General features: G+C 42.1%; 1 protein-coding gene and 1 pseudogene across 2 annotated transcripts in view; both read left to right on the top strand.

The window, feature by feature from the left end:
- LOC103085490 (BTB/POZ domain-containing protein KCTD5-like) overlaps positions 1-690 on the top strand; it is a 24,100-nt pseudogene extending 23,410 nt beyond the window's left edge.
- A 3,117-nt stretch (positions 691-3,807) lies between these two features.
- Positions 3,808-15,093, top strand: part of NOX3 (NADPH oxidase 3) — a 58,329-nt gene continuing 47,043 nt past the window's right edge. Inside the window, exons 1-5 of one of the 2 annotated variants that reach the window (XM_007451347.1) lie at positions 3,808-3,855; positions 4,473-4,568; positions 4,685-4,795; positions 5,797-5,881; positions 13,870-14,015. In XM_007451347.1, the coding sequence (XP_007451409.1) occupies positions 3,808-3,855; positions 4,473-4,568; positions 4,685-4,795; positions 5,797-5,881; positions 13,870-14,015 (486 nt within the window). The remainder of the gene's footprint in view (positions 3,856-4,472; positions 4,569-4,684; positions 4,796-5,796; positions 5,882-13,869; positions 14,016-15,093) is intronic. The other variant, XM_007451348.1, reaches the window with a different exon arrangement.

Below are 15,093 nucleotides of genomic sequence, written 5' to 3'. Positions count from 1 at the left end.
CAGGGGCGGGGCTGGGATGGCCTTGGGGCGGGGCTCTGAGCCTCAGCGCGGCACCCAGCCGGATCGTGTCCTGCTCAACGGCCGAGGCACCGCTCCTCAGGCGTTGTGACGGGATCCGAAATCCTTCCTGCACCGTCTGTGCCAGGCCCACCTGGACCCGGACTCAGACAAGCATGAAACAGGTGCTTCTTTCATGGTCAGAGACCGCACCTAGTTCGGCCCGTGGTGCACTCCCTGAGACACTGGTCATTCACAAAGACCTTGCAGAGGGAGCGGAACTTTACAATATCACCTCACTAGTAAAACTTGCAAAGGACAGAATTAGAGAAGGAGACAGCAAAACATCACAGCTGCGGGTGACGCACGTGCACCGAAGGCTCCAGGGTCCAGGGGTGGAGCTCCCGCAGACCGGCTCCACCAGGCCGACGGCGAGAGGTCCGAGCAGCTGGGCAGCAGCATTGGCTCTTCCTGCAACGACAGGGGTGCAGAACAGGTGGGTTCCTCTGCGGGGTTTCCCAGGAGCTGCACGACTCCCCCGACGGCCCAAGCAGGGAGCCCGGCGAGAAGGCCACCATATTGTAAAAACGGGGTTCAAGGAAGGATGTGAGGAAGACAGTATCCACAGCTTCAGAAATGTTTACCTTTTCCCAAGATGCAATGATCCGCCATGTCGAGGAAGACTGGCAGTGAGAAGCAACCTGCTTTGTACAATTTCTCGAGAGAGGTCTGGGTGTGACTCCTGGGCCCTCGAGGCGGGCGGTGAGGGACGGGGCCAGCTGTCCGAGGCCGGGCGTCCCCACTCAGGAGGCCCGGGTGGGCGTCCCCATAGGGACTTCCACTTGGTTTTGCCAAGGGCCGCTCAGGCCGGAGGCAGAGCGCTCCTGACTGACCCTTTTAATCACCGAAGATAGCCGAAAGGACAGCGTTCTTGGTGCTACATAAACAGACTGTAACGGAGCCTGGGCCTCAGTGGTGGGCAGTGGCAGCAGCGCTGTGACGAAAGAAACGGAAGAATAGCGTCAGGGCTAACAGCACATTTTGGCTTCTGTAAGAAACTTGCTTGCTTGCTGGGGGCGGGAAGAACCGGGTTCCTGATTGGCTGATTCAAAATTAAACAGCTCCCTCCCGCCCTGGGGACTTCCCGCCCTGTGAAGGGTATAAAAGCCTCGCCCGACTGTTAGTCGGGGTCTCACTCACTTCTCTCCGAGTGGGACCCTGTCCGGACAGTTTGTGTAAGCTTCTATACTTGTACTTGTATAAATCCTTTGCTAATCTTTCTGCTTGGTGTTGGTGATTCTCGGGTGCCCTTGGTTGGGACACGGGTCGCATTTACCGGGGAACTCGACTCCAGGCGTGTGGCTCCCGGACCGCAACAGCGCCATGGCCCCGGGCTCTGGGTGCCCGCTGGTCACCCTGGCAGCACCAGGCCCTGGTCCTCGGGGCAGGGGGTCTGCTCTGCCTCCTCGATGAGATGGGTTGGTGGTTTCTCCTGGCCTCCGCGTGTTCAGTGCTTCCTGGGCCTCCGTCCTGACCCGGCCCGGAACAATCGAGGCTTCTCCATTTGTCATTTCCAGGCGAGAGCCCTGTGCATCCTTTCTTTCCCCGTGTGGACAGACCACACAGTGCTTTTACTATTTAGAAATGCCTGAAAATGCTGCTGCCTTTGGGGCTGATCTGATAAGTCAGTTAAAAGGAGGTACAAGTTTTGCCTCCTCGGACCCACCCGGAGGCCTCGGGGGACCTGGCGCCCATCCCTGCCTTGGTCTGGCCTGGGATGGAGGTCAGGGCGGGGTGTCTGTGCAGCCGGCTTCTGGAGCCGAAACTCCGGGTTCCGTTGCAAAGCGGACGTTTACAGCACATCACAAACATCTCTTTCCCACGAGGCCTCTAGTCCTCTTGTGTAACTATACACGTCTCCCTGATATATCTGGGGCGTTGGTGACACAGCCTGCACGGGCCCTGCTCCCCGACATAACGTTGGCGCTGCTAGGATTCCTTTGAAACCTTTCTCGGCTGGTCGTGCGGCCTGTCAGTCCGGGGGGGCCTGGCTCGGAGGGCAGCCCTGCTACCTGACCTTGGGCTTCTAGGCAGGTCTGGCTCCAAACGCTTCCAGAGGCTTCTCGCCTGTGCCCTCTTCTCATTTGCCAATATTACCTGATGAACCAAGTTCTGCAGCACCTAGGACTTGCCTCCTCCTTTTTGTAAGGTCTGTTATATGTTGCTAAATGTTTGGCTTCATTGGTTTATAGCAGCCTTTCTATAGGGCACACTTAGGCCTGCTGACCCGCCCTCCCCAGAGCCCGCAGGCGTGGGCGGCCCCTTCTTGGCCCGTGGGGCGCTGCTGTGTTCTTGACATAATACATAGGTTTGTGGCTTTTTTTTTTTAATTTAAAGATATCAAGACTTAATTCACTAAAATTTATTCTAAGTGGATATTTTTACTTTTGTACTTCTTTAAGTATCCATATTTTATCGGCTTACAGTTCATGCCTAAGTTTCCCCTGAAAATAGCAAATAAAATTGTGTATTTGTGGGGAAAAAAGAAATGTTTAGGGTAATGGTTAAAAATGAAGATGCTAAAATCAGAGAGAATTGGATTGAGGTCCCAGCTGCCCCTACTGCAAGTTACTTCATTAGGCCTGTTTCTACTTTTGTGTAAGGGGGCTTATCATAACCTACCTCATAGAGTGAGTCAGTGTATGATTTAATTGGACAATACTGGAAAAGTCCTTAACCTGGTGCCTGGATTATTGATTTAGGATTTAGAATTACTCTTACTATTTAGGTCAATGAATACTCATAATTATTATTCACGACAGGTATTTTCAAAGTTTTAATTTTTTTAGGATAACTAAATAGATTCACCGTATGAAGATGCGGAAAGCTTAAGCAATTATTCAAATGACTCAGATCTCCTCCTGTTTTCATCTTAATTGTCTGAAAATTTTAAATGAAATATTTGAGTCAAAACTAGCCAAAAATTTGCTTCAAGTGGGCCAAGTTTGCCTACCAGAGCAACCATAGTCACTGTTTAATAACTATAACTTAAACAAAATCAGAGAATGACCAGGCCTACACATAGCCACTCCTGGGATCACTAAGGTATGAAAGAATATTCTCACTGACCTCATGGGTGCACCAAGTGGGATTAGGAAGAAAATAGGGTTTATTCCATCAATCCCACAAAAATGTCTCCTTTATTCTTCATAGCCACATGTTAAATTTATGAAAATTCTTCCATCTGTGTTTTTTTAAGATCCTTTTCTTTTTTCTTCACCATCTTCTGAAAGATTGTTTAACTTATATTTATTTACCCTCTCTTCTATGTCTTCTATAAAAAGCTTTTTTCAAAGAGGGAGAAAGGAAGTAAAGAAGCTAAATAGAGAAAACTCTATAAAAATGTTTTGCTGTATCCAGCCATCAGCAACTAGGTTATTCTTCAAATTTACATAAGGATTTATTATCATCTTGACTGCAATCATGTAGAAAACGAACAGGGTACAAAGTACATGAGGCTAATTTAATAAAACGAGCCTTCTTTGCTTGTGAAATCTTTGAAGAAAGGAATCATTAGACAGAGACTTGCCTTGTTTTCACCAAGGTCAGGAGGCATGTCAACTTGGAGATGTGCCTTTGGCGAGAAGTCCTTAATTAGAAATTCCTCGGGAGCTGCTCCCAGTAGGTGCTTCCTAAGACGAAAAGACAAAATAACTTAGCAGGGAAGCCCTTACTAAGGGTAAGGTTACAACGTCCAGGTTCAGGTGAATGAAAGAAACAATTTGCTGACAGCAAAAGAGCAAAGCTGTCATGATGGGTTGCTGGATTTTGAATGAAAGTCTCTCCATAATATTAGTAGTAAGTATCATTTTTGTTATTTAACTTTAAATATATACATTGAATGTCTTGATTCTTAGGATAACTTGTATAGCGATATGAAATAACTTCAAGTATTGCTCTGGTTAAAGGACTAAAACTTGTTAGAAAACATTCAATAGATATATTTAATTTACCCTTGCAGAATCATGTAAGTCATGACTTTTAAAGTCAAGTAGTTTGCTTTTGCATCATGTATGAATGTTTCTCTAAATCGAATGAAGGCTTTGAATTAGACTATGAAATTGGAATTTTTCCAGAGTACTTTCTGAGTTGTTTTTAAAGATTTCCTCCTTCTTGACATTATTGACTTAAAATATTATAGCAATGTTGATTAGGATGGTTTTGTACTTTTCATTAATTTACTTAAAATACACCCATATATGTTTAAAGTCTTTTTTTATAAAGTTAACAATTTCTTACCATTACGATCACTGTTAAAAAACTAATCTGTGAGATATAAGTGCTGTATATTGTGGTTGATATTGAGAAGCTCTTCATTTCACTTTAAAAGAAGAACCCCAAGAACCCCAAGTGACTTTGAATAGAAGAAAAGGTTGAAGACAGTATTGATTGGTTCTTTTTTCATTCTACTCTAGCTCTCCTGGCTGGGAGTAAATTTATATCTGTTTATTGACACATTCTGTTGGTACGAAGAGGAAGAGTCTTTCCTTTATACACGAGTTATTCTGGGTGTAAGTAGATTTGGGGACTACACATTAATTATCATTTCAGAAAGAAAATGCATTCTATTTTCCCCGGCTTCCTTGTTTTCACTGTATCTCTTTCTTGTGTGTTTCTATATGGACAGTCAACACTGGCTTGGGCTCGAGCATCTGCAGTGTGCCTGAATTTTAACTGCATGCTAATTCTATTACCAATCAGTCGAAACCTCCTTTCACTCATGAGAGGGACAAGTAGTGTAAGTACTAAATTATCTGAAATAATTTCAGTTGTTATGATCTAATATGTGTCATTGAAAACAAAGATGTACTTCACTATGAAATTCCCAATAATCCTGGTTAGATTGAGGTTTGTTTCTCTGTAGTGAGAACACAAGGACTAAAACTGAACGTCTGAAATTGGTACATCTGATTTGTCTTCTGCTTTTGCCATTGACTCACTACATGACATTGGACGCATTGCTCAACCTTCCCCTGATGCATTTGCTTCATCAGAAAAGAAGAGCTAATAAGATTGACCTGACTCATGAAGATGGAAGTATTATAACAGCTTGAATTATTACAATTTCTGATTAAAAGGAGCTAAATAAGTAGATGAGCCAAATGCACTAAAGAAGCATCTCTCTGAGTTTTCAGCCCAGGAAAACACAGTCACTGTACATAGATTTTAGTGTGTAAATTTTAGCCCCTACCAGACATATTGGGGCATTTCCTAATTATGTAGATTTCACCGTGTTGGGTACTTACCTGTGTTTCCTGCCAAACAGAATAATGCACTGTACAGAAAAATAAGACCTTCAATAGCCCTTCTAGACTACATAATTTATTATATAATCATCTTCATAATTTTATGAATATTTAGTTGTAGATGAATATAGAGCCTTTCTTTGTATAGTAAGGAATAATTTATAGACTACTTAAACCATGTCACTGAGGATGATGGTTATAATCTTCATTTTGTAAATTAGCTGAGGCATGATTATTAGCAGGTTTATTCTAGAGTTTTGGCTTATAGCCAGGCAACTACTAACTCAGTCACTTTTATTGAGTTGAAATTTCAGCAAAGCCAGTAATAACCATTTGATTTTGCTTGTTTAATTAATGGCCACTAATTTTTGTGTCATGTAGCCTCACCTTCAGTAATTTAGAGACAGGGCCTGAGTCTTGCTTTCTTAACTCTTATGACACTGTTATTGCTATGATTTTCCCTGAATAAGACTTTTAATTTTTGTTATTCTAGTGCTTCAGAGGACCATGGAGGAGGCAATTAGACAAAAATCTCAAATTCCACAAACTGGTTGCCTATGGGATAGCAATGAATGCAAGTAAGTGCCTGTTATTAATTGCCTGATTAATTTTATAATACCTTCCATTCACTTTATAGTTTTATTTCCTCCCTGCCAAAGACTCACCCTTAGGTAAAAGAAATCTTTGCCTTCCATCTGACCATACAAACCTTATATAAATGGATTTTTAAATTTCTGATTTATACGCATGCAGTCTTCCCTACCAGGCCTTCAGTTTGTCAAGGAAAAGTTTATGAAACTTCATTTTCATTTGTGAATAACTAAGCTTGTTGATAATACCATGGTAAAAACCCACTTGAAAAATGAACACTTTGTTAGTCAATATAATTCACATCAGAAATAAAATTGACCTATACTCAAAATCCCATTCAATCATAGGAAAATGACTATCAAATGGTATCATGGGCAATAAAAAGAAAAAAGAAAAGCAAGATCATGAGAACAAGGTCCTGAATAGTATTGAGCTAGTGGATATAAAAGGATCTTGAAAAGATATGAAGCTTTATAGGTATATAAAGTGTTACCACTATTTCTTGAATAGAAAACAAGAGAATTCAAGATCACGCACTAGAAATTAGCATCAAAGGTCAAGGTTAAACTCTGGTGAGGAAGAAAGGAACAGGGGCAATAACCAACTGGCTTGTGGTTTTGTTGGGCAACAAAGACATTGAAATAAAAGGCTATCTGAACAATAAAGAGTTATGATTCAGGACTGTTTCCCTCAAACTAATTTAACAATAAACTGTTTTTCTCATTTGTTTTTATCCTCTCATGCATAAAAAATAGCAGAGTAAAAAGAACACTCAAAACAAATGCGGGTTTAATTAAGCAACAAGACGTGACAGAAGGTGCCCCAGTGCCAATTAGCACAACTCCGGGTGTGCGCTGAGATGTGTGGGGAGAGTTCCCTACTGGCTGTCTTCAATGCCAGGTTAAACCAACCCCGGGAACGTTTGCAAAAGGTCTTTGGAGTTTGTTAAGACTTAAGCGTAGAAATACATCATGTCTTAGAGAACACTAGCGAAGGGATGGAGGACAAGGAACAGGGCTAATTTATGTTTGTGTTCCAAGGCCTGCAATAGCGCTGAGTATATGTAGGTGCCAATAATATTTGATGAATGAGTGAATGCGGGAAGGAATGAAGACTCAGGGAAGCAGATTTCAGCTCAGAAATAGAAGTCTTTGCCAGACCTTGAAAATTATCTAAAATTAGAACGAGGGTCCCCTGAGATTGCTGAGTTCCCTGTTGGGAGAGATGTCCTAGTGGAATCCAAATTGCTCCTTGAAAAGCACTTCAGAGAAGGAATTCAAGGAATCTCTAGGCTTCCTTTAAAATCTTAAGAATCTTTAATTCTGTATTAAAAGAGGAGATAAAACAGAGTACAATGGCAGGAAGAATATGATCACTCTGCAATAGCTTTAAGGCAGAATTGGACTCTAAGAGAAAGTTACAAAGATATTACAGAGAGAAGGAACAAAAAAACCCACAGCATCAAAACAATCAAAAAAGAAATCAAAGAATCAAGGAAAATATGTATTATACAATAGGTTTCTCCTTAAACCTTTGAGTATGTATATTTCTTCATCTGGAATCATGTATCAATAGCATACCTGCATCAGTGATGTGTATTGAATATCTCCCTCCCATGTGCAAGATACCCTGATAGGAGCTGTAACCGTCTGAAACTGGTACAGTCAGTAATGTTTTCAGGATGGAGTATAATTCATAGGGACAGCAGTTGACTAGAATCAGATAACCAAGTTATTTTATACCCCTGCTAGTGATGGGTTGTGTGATCTCAGATAAGTTCCTTATGTCCTCCTCTGTGGAATTAAAAGAACAATAATCCAATCTATCCATCCTTCTAAGTTGCGCAGACCAGTTGTCAGGAGTGGACTTCTAGGAGACCGACAGGCTTCAAGGTCATTCACTGCTGCTATTGCAAAGAGAATCAGGTCCAGGTTTAACAGGGCCAGCAGGCTCCGCTCGTCAGGCCCCGCCCACTGGTGCTTCCCCTCACCTCTCACCGCACCCTTTTGCTTTTCCCTAGCTCCTGGTGGTCCCTGAGCAGTCTGTGCCTTTGCTCTTGGTATTCCCTTTGTCCAAAATGCTTATCCTCTCCTTCTTCATTGGGTAAGTGGTTGCTGTACCCAGGACTCGTTGCCTGGCCAGCTTTCCTCTGAGCCTCCAGGTCTGGGCTGTTGGCCCTCGTCACCTGCGGGTCCAGCCACACCTCCTGCCCTATAGTACTGTTTCTCAGACTCTGATCACCTTAAAGTTTGCGACTGTGCCTTATGCCTCTTGGCTTTCCTGGTCCTGGCACACAATAGGTCCTGAACAAATTCGGTCAAACCTGAGGATGAGTGGAGAAGTCAGCTAGCAGGCAAAAGAGATCAAGAGAATTCCTGGAAAAAGAGACAAGATGTGAGAGTGCGGGAGTTCCCAGGGAACCGGGAGCAGTTTGGGGTGGACGAAAGATAGAGTGGGCAGTGAGGAGGTTCAGAATGACGCCAGTCATCCAAAGTAATCAGTTCGCATTCTGCTATGACAGGACGAAGCAGCCTGCTCTTTCTCCTCCGTCTTTCCCTCACAGATCCCTGGAGAGAATCAAGTATTCTCTCTGGCCCTCTTCTGCCTGAGTCCGCACTGTTTGCCAGGCTCCCAAACATCTCCCGGGGCTGTGCCAGCAGAGGGTCTGACTGCTTTTGAGAGCAGAGCGCCCCTCTTCTCCCACCTCCATGGCAACCAGCAGCGCTGCGGTGGTTTCCATTCCAGGCAAAGGCAGGAAGGTGGGGAGATCGCTCTCTGCTTCTCCCAGACCCTGACAAAGCAATTACTGCATTTCACATTAACTACAAAACGCAGCTGGCAACGGTGCTTTTAGAAAAAAAAAAAAAAATGCTAAGCCCTGGTTCCATAGATACACCTTTGCTTTTCACATTTTGTCCTTCCGGTGTATTCACTTGGGAGCAGCTGAAAATGTCCCCGTGCTTATTTTATTAGCATCGCCCATGATGCTGCTTTTCAAATAGCCGACTGGCTTAATAGAAGTGTGTAACCTTGGAAGAAATGCGTCCACATCGAGGTTTGCGTGCCAGCCTCTAATTTCTCCTCCATTCCCCTATAAGTTGAACTGCAGGCTTTAATTGGTCAAATCATTAAAGGATGTAATTAGAGCCTTGTGAAAGTAGGCTGGGGTGGAGGAGGGAAGAGGCAGACAATGGTATCCATAATCAAGGGCATCACTGAAAATGCAGTGACAGGAACTGTTCTTCCTTTGGCTTCCTGCCTTCCTGCATGCCTGCCTATGATAAGAGCTGCTGGAGCCTTCTTCAACCACTAATAAATCATTTTCAGAGCCCTATAACCTCACTGGTATAAAAATCATAGTTTCGCAGCTTCTCCGTTCTTATTAATGCAGGTCTTTCTGGTCCACAGTAGACCTTGAAGACGCTTCCAATTGAATAGTAGTACTTTGAGCCCGAGCTTCCTTCAAGGGGTCTGTGAATAGTGACCAAGGCAGCTCTCTCTGGCAAATTCTGCAGCTTGCATCCGCTAGGTTCCGGGGCGGACAGTGACCCACGTGTAGCTCCTGATGAGTTGCTGATTAAACCTCAAGAAACACAACACAGACAGGTTGAGAGAAACGACCTCAGAATCGGGGTGCTAAGAAAAAGTGATTTCGAGGCCTCACCACAGAGAACAGTCCCAGAGGCCCAAACTCTTCAGGACTTGATCCCAAAGGAATGGCTACTAGTTCTGCTTGAGGCACGGGGAGCTCCAAGGAGGCTCTCTACCCCGTCCTGCCTATAACATGATTTAATGTGATTTACAAACGAGTGGCATGCACAGGATGCCAGAGAATATGTGTATTCTTGCAGAAATCAGACCACACACTTGAAAGTTTGGGGCCAGATTCTGAAATGCAGAATCAAGAAACGCAGCCAGGATTTGTCCCAGCATCCTTCTTTCTAAAAGCTGCTTAATTAGGAGGTGACTAACTTCAGAATGACTGTTATCACTGACAGGCAGGCAGAAAGATAGCAAGAACTGACCACACTTCCAAGATTCTCCCTCAATTACACTCCCTTTGATCTCCTGCAAAAGAAAAAAGGAGGGAAAGGAACCTTCTCAGGGCAACTGGCTCTAATTGTAGCCTTTATGGTTGTTTTGTTCACTCTTCAATAAAATCTCCTTATGTGAGCTCAGAAGTTCACACACCAATTAAATGTGCATTTGTAGTGTGTCTAAGATTGCGGCTCTCTTTTAACTGTAAAAGTACTTTGGTAAGAAAATAAAATTGTGGGAAGACCCAGTCACAGCATCTTTTCGTCTGGCATTCAGGTGGGATCTGGAAATGCGTACCTAGGGCTCTTCCAAGGGCTTTGGCAGAAAGTCCCCAGAGGCACCAGGAAGAAGGAACCTGTGTAGTTGGTGACACTGGATTTGCCGTAACACTTGAGAAACCCCTTTGAGACAGTGTTGACTTTGAAAACATATTGAAACATAAGTTTCATGTTTGCCTTGCTCTCGTATTGGACTCCAGCTCCCTTTTAGATGACATATACTCCCAGTTAGCTTCAGACGGAGACACAGGAGCCAGACAGCTGGCAGGGAGCCTAGACATCAAGGTTTAGTCCAATCCACACATTTTACAGATGAGAAAACAGGGACTGAAAGAAGTTAAGTAACTGAGAAGTATCCTCTTCAGTACTGTTTCTCCTACATGCTCATATCAAATCTAGTAACATCATATGACTTTGATGACTAAGAAAGAGGAAAATAAAACCATATCTCTATTTTATCACATACTTGAAGCAACCGTCACTGTAAATATAGCATGGCTATTCATATTAAAATAAATAAAATGTATAAAGGGAAGAATAGGAAATATAATATCTGAAAAGGAACGAAATCAGTATCTCTCCTGGTATCTATCAAGTCCCAACAGCCCTGGATTTGGTAGCCGGGATACCTTTGGTTCCAAGCCAAGATCACAGTAAAATTAGGGTCTGATCTAAGAGGAAATAAAACATTTAGACAAACAAAATGGGCACAAGCAGTATCCTCTCTGAGAATTCCTGAGATAAGTAAACTAAGATATATCTACTTTTTATTTTCAACCTGTGAAAAGAAAACAAAATAGAGGTAGCTGGAGCAAAGGAACATTTAAGACATGAATTTTAAAGTACATAAACTGGAAAGAATAATTTTCAATATATTCCTCAGGAGCTACCTTTTGCAAAGCATCTTGGGTTTTCTTATACAACTTCATTAGTTTCTTCATCTCTGTTATGGGAAACCTGGCAAGAAGAATAAATAAAGAGTTCAGTATCTTTACTCATTCAATAAATGTTCTTAAATTTAGTTTATCAGTGTCAAATTCTCATGTGGAAATCAACCTAACAGAAAACAGATTGTGATCAACAACTCACTACATGGGAGAAAGATGTTACAGAACGTAGACTATAAAAGACCTAGAATTTATCCTGTGTTCCGTTTCTGACCATCACATGTGGAATATGTAATGGTAAATACATCACTTAATTTTTTGCTTGAAGCTCAGTGTCTATTTCTGTTAAAATGGAAACAGCTCCTCTCTGTCTCGTGTGCTTTAGTCCACAAAGGGAAAATTGAAGAAAGCTAGGAGCAGAGGAGTGAGGGTAAAGGGATATAATGTAAAAGGAGTATTTACACCCACCTACAAAGAGGACTCCGAAGGTCATAAGTCTTAGGAGCTATTTGACTCTAGATTAAAGACACCAAGTGAGCCATTCAGAGTCTAGCTAAGCCCATAGGAGAAATTCATTTTCAGTAAACTGTAAGGGTATAACAATTATTGATTAGTGAAAAGAAGCCGTATAACTTAAAGGTCAAATGATGGGGCCCTGGAATCAAGCAAACAGGGTTTTATCCTACCTTTGCCATTAATGGACTTCAGGTCTCTTAACTTGTTATATACTGATCTGTAAAGTGGGAATAAGATTAATACCTGAGGATTACATGAGATCATATGCCTAAAGAATTTATAACAGTGTTTGCGGTATAATAAGTATTCAGTATATGTTAGCTATGAAAAATATTATCTGTTTTTTTCCAAAACTTTAAGATACTTACCAGAAAACAGCAATGAAAAATACTGGACAATGTTTATGTTCAATTTAGCAAATAGTTCCTATTTTATATACAGCATATTGCAAGAGACTGCTGCCGGGTAAGCTTTTCTAGCTCTGTGGACGCTAAGACCAAACAAGGCAGCCCCTGCATAGATGTGGCCGCATACAGTAACAAATGGAACATAACGAGGAAAGACACCGCCCCCTTGGTGCTAACCTCACCAAACCCGTAAGGAGGCAGTCAACAGCAGAGGCTCAGAAACACTATAAGGTGCTTTGCCTTCTTAAGTGAGCTCCAACCAAAAGTATATTTGAATTGATTTCTAACTAAAAGGCTGTAGAAAAATGTGCTAAAACACATATTAGCAGGGAGAACACTACTCCCAACAATGTTGCGCACAGATTGACTCCCTGGACCTTTCTCCCTTTCTGTAATCTTATGGTCACTCTGCAGATCATTACTAAGGACAGGCTGGTGCTAAGCATGTGCCAGGTGTTGAGGTTTCAAGATGAACGAGTCTTGAGGCGTCAAAGTCCATCAAGAAACGCAGGTATAAATAAATACTCAGAACCATAGTATCTGGGAAATGTCATCACGGTATGACATCCATGCTTGTGGAATCGAAGAGTGCTTGAGAAGACAACTTTTGAATTGGGTCTTAAAGCGTGAGGACTGCTTTGCGGTGCAGAAGAGGGAATGGCTCTGTTAAAAGAAACTCAGGTGGCAGGGAGAAGAGGCTAAATATATGTCATTTCTAAATGTATCTGATACTGGGACCACAGGAATCAAATGCCACCAATATTCACAGAACTTTCTGCTGTTCCTTTTTCCCTCACTCCCATACCTCAAGCCACAACTTAGAGCCGTGGAGGACCCCAGAATTCACCCACAACTGTAGAGATTTATAATAGTAGTAGCCTCTGCTGCTTTTCACTGTGGGTGCAGGAAAGAAAGAAAAACATATCAACTGGGAAATTATCTGTACTCTGAGTAATGAATTCTCATTTCACACTTGAATCTGATCCCAATGGCAAGTATCAACTGGCCACCCAGCAGGGCTTCCATTGGTAGGAAAAGACTCAGGATGTCTTTGGACATTGTGACTGCTGGCTTCCGCACAGATTTCAGAAGACAGGGAAGAGTAGCATCAGGCACAGACTTCTTAGGCTGGATGATGCTGTGTTCTGAGCTTATTCTCTTCATTTGGAATTTAGACATCACCAATTCCCAGAATTAGAAAGCTGAATTTTCTTCTTAAGCATATACAAAGAGGCTTAGTTCCATAAATACTGGCTTATTTCAGTCCACTAGGAATAACACATGCAAGTATATGTGTGTATGTGTAAATGTAGGTATATATATACATGTACACTAAAATGTATAAAGTAAGAATAAAAAATATAAAGTCTGAAAGAGAACAAAAACACTATCTCCTCTGGTATCCATAACGTATGTCATATGCATATATATTAGTGTGCATGATGCACAGTATTCTAGAAAATGCTTCCTTATTTCTTGGGGAAGAAGGTGTGTGTGTGTGTCCTTATATATATGTATAGGATGGAATACATATATATATATAATTAGCTTGTATATCATAATATCTATTCCAGGTCCAGAATGATTATATGTTTATAATTAAATTATGATGAATTGAAATTTAATTTATGTGAATATAATTAAAATGAATGTTGTGAATCATACAATATCTTCAGAAGTATTTGATTCATTCCATTCAAGACACTTGGGAAAGATGCACAAATTACTCTTCCTTAGATATTACAAAAACCAGAACAGAGAAACTTGACCAGATAGGCACTGAGTTTCTGAGTAACTACCAAGGAAGAAATCCACATGGTGCATGTCCCATGTCATCCCCGGCCCGTAGCCATCCACATCTTGGCGCATTTGTGTAACCTGGAGTACTATCACTGGAGCCAGTCGCCGGAAGCAGAGGGACTTGTAGCCGCACTTTCCAAACTTGGCGACACCCCAGATGAGACCTACCTCAACCCCATCCGGACCTTCCACACAGTGAGTTCTCCTTGCATGCCACCTGGCTGCTCATCCCCCAAATTCTTCCTTTTCTGATCCCTTTATCAGGAATACTGTATTTCAAAAGCTTTTAATGAAACAAAAAGCTAGAGAGGTTTTTATGCCAAATGCTAACATCAATTTCACCTTTTAAAAGAAGTTATTTTCTTCTGCCATCAATGTTGCTGAGAAGTTATGAACAAGAAGAAAAACCGATGCCACTTAATTAGTTTATAGCAAAAAATAGTAAACACACCTAAACAAGAAATGCAGTAACCTGTTAAAACCCTAACATTTAAATTTTTTTAAGTAGCTCATGATTAGATTTTTTTTTGCCTATGTTAGAATCATAAAGAATGTGAAGTGCCATCTAAATTCAGGGAGGAGGAATTGGATGTCTTCATTTTCAGTTTGCAAATTGTTTTCTGGATCCCTTCTCCTGTGTCATTTTTGGCACACAGGTGACTAGCTAGTTTGGCAAATCCGATGCTGGGCAAAGCAGCTAATTCCAGAATAAGACCCGCATGGCCAATGACATCATTAATGCTGATTAGCTGTGTACCCATGTGGGAAACAAAAAAAGAATACCCAAAGTGTAGCCGTAGAAAGCCACCTGTAAAGATTAAGACATTTCTCTCCTTTAATCCACCCTCTACCTCTCTTTTCCTGATTGATTTAAACTTTTGCCATGTACTACCTACTATATTGGAACATGTATCCAACATGTTGACAAGGCTCAAAAATCTGTACTGCCCAAGAAGAGCCCTAAGACGATACTCAGAATGGAAATTTCTCCACTACCATCTGGGCCATCCCTTTAAGTGACCCTTTCGCCCACGCAGTCTGATTTGAAGAGGCAAAATTCAGTCTCTTTTTGGGGAAATGCTTCCATGTCATGTCCTCTAATTATCCTAAGATGATTTTGAAAAGCAGGCCACTGATCAAGTAGAGCTACATTTTCTTAGATGACAACAATTAGCAGCTACAGATGCCCTAAGCTTGTGGGAATGGAATGCCTTTGGTGCACTCATCTGAGCTGCAGGATTTGTCTGGGCATCTACTGGGGTTAACTCTTTCC

This window comes from Lipotes vexillifer, unplaced genomic scaffold (assembly GCF_000442215.2).
Source record: "Lipotes vexillifer unplaced genomic scaffold, Lipotes_vexillifer_v1.1 scaffold935, whole genome shotgun sequence".
NCBI classification, from domain to species: domain Eukaryota; kingdom Metazoa; phylum Chordata; class Mammalia; order Artiodactyla; family Lipotidae; genus Lipotes; species Lipotes vexillifer.
The sequence above is the reverse complement of the archived record's forward strand: the minus strand, read 5'-3'. Positions and strand labels throughout refer to the sequence as shown.